The sequence below is a fragment of the Phocoena phocoena genome, chromosome 13, assembly GCF_963924675.1.
Source record: "Phocoena phocoena chromosome 13, mPhoPho1.1, whole genome shotgun sequence".
NCBI classification, from domain to species: Eukaryota; Metazoa; Chordata; class Mammalia; order Artiodactyla; family Phocoenidae; genus Phocoena; species Phocoena phocoena.
In genome coordinates, this window is record NC_089231.1 from 58,179,834 (window position 1) to 58,188,329 (window position 8,496).

At 43.6% G+C, this 8,496-nt stretch overlaps 1 protein-coding gene across 1 annotated transcript in view; it reads right to left on the reverse strand.

Annotated features, from left to right (window-relative positions):
* Positions 1-7,080, reverse strand: part of L3MBTL4 (L3MBTL histone methyl-lysine binding protein 4) — a 304,644-nt gene extending 297,564 nt beyond the window's left edge. Inside the window, exon 1 of the mRNA XM_065889471.1 lies at positions 7,009-7,080. Within this exon, the coding sequence (XP_065745543.1) occupies positions 7,009-7,080 (72 nt within the window). The remainder of the gene's footprint in view (positions 1-7,008) is intronic.
* Positions 7,081-8,496: the final 1,416 nt, after the last annotated feature.

The window sequence follows — 8,496 nt, forward strand, 5'->3', positions numbered from 1 at the left end:
AGGACATTTTTTTTGCAAACAAAAAATGATTTAATATCATATAATAGGGCAGAAAAAAAATGCTGAATTGGGGGTCAGGTAACCTAAGGCCAAATCCCAACCCCACCTAGTTACCCAAAGAGCTAGGTAACTGGGAACAAATGACACGTATTCCCTGGATCTGATTTCTTCTGTCTGTAAAATAAGGGGATTGGACTAAATGCTCTCCAAAGCTCCTGCTAGCTTTAACATTCTTTGAGTCTGTCTGGGTTAATTAATTATTTCCTAAAGGTAGTAAATCCACACTGCTATTAATGAACAGAGTTAATCTTTTTAAAAAAGGAAAAATGAGCACTTTTCCTTATCCTTTCAAACGGAACACTTCAGGAAATCAGGATGAATTGAGAAAAACAAAACCATTACTATGCCTTCTCAGGTTTCAAACTTTAGTTCTGAAAACCGAAAATAAAGCTCTAAGAAAAAAAAAAAAGAACACTGCTCTGAAAAAGGGGAGATAATAGTTTAAGGAACATAAAATAAGTCTTTGCTGTGGTACATTTCCATTAGCCAACTCAAAGCCATCGTTCTGGAAGAGAGGATTATGAGCTGGGAAAACAACCAAAAAGGCTTGACATTCTGTTCCTTCCTGATGGCCCTGGATGCGTCATATACTTTTACTACACGTTACAGTCATGTTTGCTAATTAATCAGTGCCTACTGTTCCAGGTCTGAGAATTCCAATCAAGGAAGCAAAGCAAAAGGGTTTTAACTCACTGATTTGTGTTTGGCAACTTCAGGTCGTCACCGTGGAACCATCAGATGACACCCCTTCCTTTCGCGCACTGTCAGGTCCTTGAGCACAGGACGTTCAAGCACCCTGCTGCTCCTCTTCCACAAGAATGAAGGGTGATGCCTACTGGTTTCTGGAACTATAGGAAACACTAAAATCCTATACAGTATCTCCAGTAATAAACTACTATTTGAATTTCACCTGCTGTGGTCAAGTCTACTTTTCAAAATTCTCTTTTGCTCTGATCCCACGTGGGACACAAACTGAAGGTAACTGAAATTAACCTTTCAGATAAAAATACAGGACGGGATGGTTTCCCATTGCTCTACTGGAATTGTGATGCAGACACGGAGGCAAATGCCCTCATCTTGTTCAAATACCCCGAATGGAATCTCTCTTTCGTAATTGTACTCATCACGATTTTTATTTTCTGTATTTTGTGACTGACATTTGGGGGCCTTGTGGACCGGGGAGGGACTGTCCCTCTCAGTGTGCACCAATTCCTGGAGACAGCAAACAACTAGCCTGGGGTCATGCCTCCTGAGTCCACAGCCCACTCCCCTTTCCTTACCAGCTCCTGCAGTCTGGGACACTATCCACTTGCCCTAAACCAACCCTGGGCCAGGAACTGGACAATCAGAGACAGCCCGGTAGCCAGAGACCACCGAAATTATCCAAACTAGCCAATCCTGAACCTGCTTAGCCTGCTCACCTTGCCTCCCCCATTCATTTCCGAGAAAACCACAATAAAGGCTCCTGCCCCTGTTTTCCCCTCGCCCCTGCTGCCCCCCGACCGACTCTGGTGCTTCCCCACAGGGCCCTGTCTGGTGTGATGTGCCCCCACCTCTTTCTTGGGAAATGTGAATCACAGACTATCCTTTTCAATGGTAATCGTCTCGATCCATTTACCTGGCTAAATGTGAATAAAAACAAAAATTCAGGTATATTTTCAAACAGTATTTGTTAAGATTTATACCCCAAAAAAGGGAAAAACATCTAAAACACTTTTATTAACATCTCCTTTCTGCAGTTCCTCCACATATAAATAGATTCTACTCGCTGATACAAGCTGCTATCAGTTGTGCGTGGGGCAACAAAAGGATTTAAAAAGTCATATACTACTGAAAAAATAAGACAATGAAATAATCCTACCCTAAACATTTTTTCGATGTCTACTTAAGGATATTATAAAAAAAAGACTGCCCTGCACTCCACCCCAGCTGCAGCCAACCCGGGCTCCCTCCCGTCGGTATGTCAAGTCCAGTGGCCCCAACATCAAGACCGTCTGAACTTGGCCACCCACATGCACCCCACTCACCTTACTATCTCACTGTGTACCAAAACTTAGACTTATTGAAATTAAAAGGCACTTAAAAATCTTCTAATCCAAGACTTTTGTTCTAGAGACAAAGAAACTGAGCGTCAGCCTGGCGAAGGGCTTGTCCTTGGTCACAGAGCTACTTACCACCACAGCCAAAGACCGAAATCCAAATACCCTGACTCGCCATCCCAGCACTCACCCTACAAAACTGCTCAGTCAGAAAAGTCATTACAGCCACTATAATCCCGCCAGATGTCACACAGGTCGTCGTATCTGCTTCCAGTCCCCTACCCAGGCTCCTGCTGCTTCCTTGGTCAGACAGTCCCTGCTATGACCCTTCAACTTCCTTCTCTCTCAAGGTTAGCTGCCTACCGAACACCCAGGTTTTAAGTAAATCATTTGTATTCCCTCATTTTGCATTTTGCCAGGTTGTATTTAAGAGCCATGTGTTATAACAGCATTACATGTGCATTAGATATTTTTATTTTTAAATAAACTAAATAAAGCATTAAAGATGGACATCTTAGATATTCTTCATCCTTCAAGGTCCCACTCTGCCCCCAGTGATCCTACCTTTCTCTGAAGGCTACATGAACCTTAGATCTTAGTCACACTGCATTACTCGGCCTAAGTTAGTTCTCTTTTATTCAGCAATACTCTAAGATGCTTAAGAATAAATAATGCCTCATATTCCTATTTCTCAAAGTTCATAACTCATGAATTAGGTACAGGTTCACAGATTTTTAAGAGCTGCAGAGGGAGAGGAAGAATGGGCACTAACATTTATTCAGCTTCAGGTATTTTATATACACAACTAGACAACATGTACTTTATTCTTGTATAGTCAAACAAAATCTCCTTTTTTCATCTGAGAAAATTTTTATGAAGGGAATTTGAAACTGTACAGCCTACATATGGTTTGGGGTTTTATCCCCAGAACACCCACGTACACACCAAACATCCATGAAACCGCGCTGAAAACGATGCTTCGCTTCCCCAGTTACCATGTGGCCACACTTTGCCAGCAGTCCTAGGGGTGGGGGGTGGCCAAGGCTACCAAGGCACCCGCGTGACACTCATCTCTGTGTGGGATGTTGTGAAAAGCATGATGTGAGAAGGAGCCCCAGGGGCGGTGGAAACCCTCTCTTCAAGTCTGCGGCAGCACCACCTACCAGACCAGCAGGCAAGTCATCCACACGGCAGAACTGAGCACACGGGACGTAAGACGTGAGATGGAGCCTAAGGAGCGGAGGCACCGTCTCGGGTGGTGTCAGAGTGTAACCTGGGGCGCCCTCTTTGCAGGACGACGTGAAAGGCGAATCAAAAGTTTATAGGCACGAACTTTTTAGGACAAGATTCTACTGGTGAGATTTTGCCTGTGAGTCAATTGCAAAAGTATACCAAGATATATGAATAAGAACACTGGATGTAACTTGGTGCGTAAAGACAAAAAATAAAAATCACCTAAATGTTTACAGCAGGGCACTGTTTCAATAAGTTATGGTACATTCACAGAGTGGAATACGATGCGCCACTGAAAACAATGAGATTTGTATCTCCAAGATATACATGCTTAAGTGCAAAAACGCGAAGTACAGGATGATAGCCAGAGTGTAAGCCCATCTGGGCTATGCATATGTATGTATTATGTATATATGTGTACATGCATAAAGGATTTGGGTTTCTTAGCTTTCCTTTTTGTTTTTTTGTTTGTTGATCCCTATATAGATACACAAGAAAGTGTAAACAGTGGTCACACCTTTATGAAAAGACTGGGGTAGTTTAGCAGGTGTGGGGAGAATTTACTCAGTAAAGAATTTACTTCTTATTTCAATACCTGTCTGTCCCACGTGGTCTTTTTTAACCATGTGTCTGCATACTGAAAAATATAAATAAATATTTTGAAATTCTACATTGAAATATTAGTCTAGGAAGACATTCATTGACAGATATTAATATCAGCATCTAAAAATTATTACATCTCCTGACATTACTGTCTCAAAAGCAGATGTTTAGAAAGCACCCAACTGTCATTAGTTTGATGTTTTATGTTCTTAACCTGCCAATGCTATTTTGCTTGGCTGGCTGGAAATGTCACTTTAAAACAAGAAGGGTAACATAGAAAGTAAAGGATGTTATTGATATTTCAAGCAAAATTCAAACATGATTTCAGTGACTGAACCCCTTTCCCTCCACGGTGAATGCAGCCACAGATGTGACCCTGCTTTGTGAATTAAACCATTCAACTTAACGAATGAAAATGGACACTAGCAATGAGCCCCAAACGGACATGGCAATGTGGAATTCACCCCAAATGCACATCTTTCCCCTGATCTTCTGTGAATATCCTTTAAAATAATTTTATGTTCTAAACACCTCAGACCTCAGATGAGTAATATGGCCCTCGGAAATATCATTTTCTTACTATTGATCAAAGAAGTCCATTTGCATGGAGATGTTATTAAACACCAGGAACATCATTCAACAGATATTTTCGGAAATCCAGCTATGCAAGGCGCCAAGCTCAAACAGCACCTGAGTAGTAAGTGCTGAGCACCCCTGGGGTTCACAAAACCAATAACCCCAGTGCGGGATGGAAATAATGGTAAAAGCACCCGCATTAAATTGGAAACCAAGTTGGGCTTTAGGAGAAAACTGGGATTTGTGCCAATACAGTTGAGATAGCAGGTTAAATATTCATGTTGAAGGGCAAGGTAACAAGAACTAAGATGGGGCAGTAACAATTTTAGCAGCTTAAAGGGAAATGATACTGAGAAAAAGTAGAAAATATATTTAGATAGGAGAAGTGGTCTCAAGTTTTACTAAAATATTTTTAAAATATGCAGCAGACAATATTGATTAGCTCTAGCACGATTAGCAGGTAAGATGTGTCCAACTTTTTCCCTGGGACAATGTTTCTCAAATATGGCCGTGTATCAGAACTGCCTGGAGGGCTTGGTAAAATACAGACCACTGAACCCCACCCCCAGAGCATCTGGTCAGCAGGTCTACAGTGGGACCAAAGAAGCCACATTTCTAACAAACTCCCAGGCAATGCTGACACTGCTGGTCCAGAGACCACAGCAGAACCACTGTCCAAGAATAACTTTAAACACATCAAGTACCCTATTCTCCTCAGAAGACATGACACAGCAAACCTAAAATGCTGAGAAGAACAGCATCCTCACATAACTCAAGACAGGTGCAGGCCTTCCCAAGTCTGATCCAAGCAACCTCGTAGACAGCTAGTTCTCTGGGATACACTTAGACCACTCGGCGCTCACGGTACCGGTCCCGTCTGGACCTCAAGGGGAACAGGACCTCAGCCCCCACGTTAACCACTCCCCTTCCCAGTGGCGCTGAGGCTGAGGAAACAGCTCTCTAGCTTGACGCGGGCCTATATGTAACATCTTAAAACCAGCCTCAGACCAGATCATCGCTGGACACTTCTCATTTAATGCCTGGAGGTCATGGAGTCACACCAACCTGGCATCGAACCAAAGAATGTACGTATGACACTGTGTCACTTCACCACTGCATAATGTGTAAATGCACAACTACAACCCACATGAAGACACCAAAACCCACACCCAAATAAATGACGAGAGCCCCTGAGAATGCTCTAATGGCCTACCATCCCCAAAACCATCACCACGGAGGAGGTCTCCTGGTCACTTCTGCCCACCCTGACATTTGTAGGAGTACAAGAAGTTGTCATAAGGAAACAGCACAGAAAACTAGAGGCATGATGCAATGTATGCCCTCTAGTTGTCAAGATGTTACTGTGACATATTTTTCAGATGTAATTAACATTTAAACAGTAGAATCTGAGAAAAGCAGGTTACACTCCACGGTGAGGTGGACCTCATCCAATCAGCTGAAGGCCCTACAAGAAAAAAGACTGACCTTCCCCTGAAGAACAGGGAATCTGCCTCCAGATGGCCTTTGGACTCAAGACTGTAACATCAACTCTTTTCTGGGTCTCCAGACTGCCACTAGTCAGTCCCCATCACTGCATGAGTCAATTCCTTAAAATAGGGCTTCCCTGGTGGCACAGTGATTGAGAGTCAGCCTGCCAGTGCAGGGGACATGGTTCGAGCCCTGTTCCTGGGGGATCCCACATGCCGCAGAGCAACTAAGCCTGTGAGCCACAACTACTGAGCCCACGCACCACATCTACTGAAGCCCGTGCGCTCTAGAGCCCGTGCTCTGCAACAAGTGAAGCCACCGCAATGAGAAGCCCACGCACCGCAACAAGGAGTGGCCCCTGGTCGCCGCAGCTAGAGAAAGCCCGCGCGCAGCAACAAAGACCCAACATGACCAAAAGTAATAAATAAATCAAAATAAATAAATTTATCTTTAAAAATTCCTTAAAATACGTCTCTCTCTACAAATATACATATAATTCATCATTATCAAGTAGGGACAGGGATTGCGACAGGGCTGTCAACTACTCTTATTGGTTCTGATCCTCTGGAGAGCCCTGACAAACACAAGCCCTACAGTTAGTTCACAAACTCTGTCCCTTACTTGATAATCATCAATTACCTCCATCTTTTTAAAAGAAAAGGCCTCCTTTCACCTTTAATATGAAGATTATCATTTTTTTTTCGGCTGCCCGGCGTGACTCATGGGATCTTAGTTCCCCGGCCAGCGATTGAACCCGGGCCCTCGGCAGTGAAAGCACCAAGTCCTAACCACTGGACCGCCAGGGAATTCCCAAGATTACCTTCTAAAATGTACCAGAGTCAATGACACATATATTCTATACCACTCTACATCAAACTCAACCAGAAGCAACCGGTTTTGAGCGACTGAAAAAAACACCTCTGCTGTCACTGTAGCAGATGTACAATTACACTGTGAATTCCCACAATGAGCACAAACTACAGGAAGGGCCCAGGAACCGACAACTTACCAAGCATCCATCCTGATGCAAACGCTCCTTGGAATCCATACTGAGCTTCCTCTTCCTGTTGGGCTGTTTCATTGCCACTTCAGCACTCCTTAGCAGTGTTTTTCTGCAAAATAGTGCCACGGAAAGAGTGATGGGGTTTTTTTCTCCTTCAGAATTACAAAAACAAACAAACAAAAATAACCATGCTTTCAATTATACCTCTTATAATTGGTTGCCATCAATACCCTGATAAATAAGCTGACACAAAAATTTCACTGTTGATTTTATAGCCCCTAGTACAATACTAAATTAATGGGGAAAAGAGATAAGTTTTCCACCTCATCTAGAATACATGTCACAAAAAATAGATATTATTCCTTTGGTCCTCCCTCTCACGAAATTTTGGTTTTGCTTAGCTGAACTAACCAGTTAGGATTCGCTGCAATTTTCCTATACGGCTTCTATACTCACATGGTCTGAGTCTCCACAAGTGTCAAGGCAGAGGTGTTCTAGGTATGAGGTCCTAGTCACACAAGGCATAGCAGGGCAATCTGCAACAGAGAAGAAAACTTTTCACCAATCCAATTTATCATGACCATCCTTTGGTACATCAGTAAGTAGTAGGCATTCTTTAATAAGTTTCTTGGAATTAGTTTTTTTGATAGAGCGATTAACCACACTGGAGAACCAACCACTAGTATTATATAAGTCCCACTGGAGCTATAATTCAGAAGGTCATTCTCTTTGAATAATTTTAACTACAATTTACCTGTAAGTTTTTAAAAGTTCAATGGACTCAAATCACCTGTACTCCCCAGTGTTTTAGAATCACATATCCAACTTCCTATTTGATATGTCCCCCTGTACAGTGACCCTAAAAACTACAAACAGCACATTCACCACTGAGCATGTCACTGCCCCTCTCACGGCCACCCAGTTCCACTTGCTCTCCATATTTGCACTATTGATGCAAGTGGCCACATCCACCCCTTACAGTTGCTCAGACTGTGCACTGCACAAGAGCACCGAGCCAAGGGGCCAGTGGAAGCTGAAACCCACCCTGGGCTCTGCACACACGCCATTCCTCCTGCCACAGGCTTTCCATCCGCCAGGAAGAAAATGTACCTTTTTCTAATTCAAACAAAGAGACCCCTTTTGGGCTAATGGCAGCCCTGACATTGCCAGAGATGGAGGAGCTGTTGCCATCGCTTCAGCCTTTCCATCCCAGCCCACACTCTCACCAGCTTTGGTGGGTGTTTAGTCTACTCAGAGTGTCTGGAATCCGTCTTCCCGCTCCACTCCTAACTCTGACCCCCTCCAGTCTCGTGCCCCACGACGTCCGCTGGAACATGATGTGCCCGTGGCTTCGCAGCCCCACACTTTTGCTGGTCCCTCAACCTCAGAACCGCCCCTCCTTTGTCAACCTCTCTAACTCTCACTCATGCTGCACGACTCCACTGAAAAGACTTCCCATCCCTGAGAAAAGCCTTCCTCGCTCACCTCCTGCCT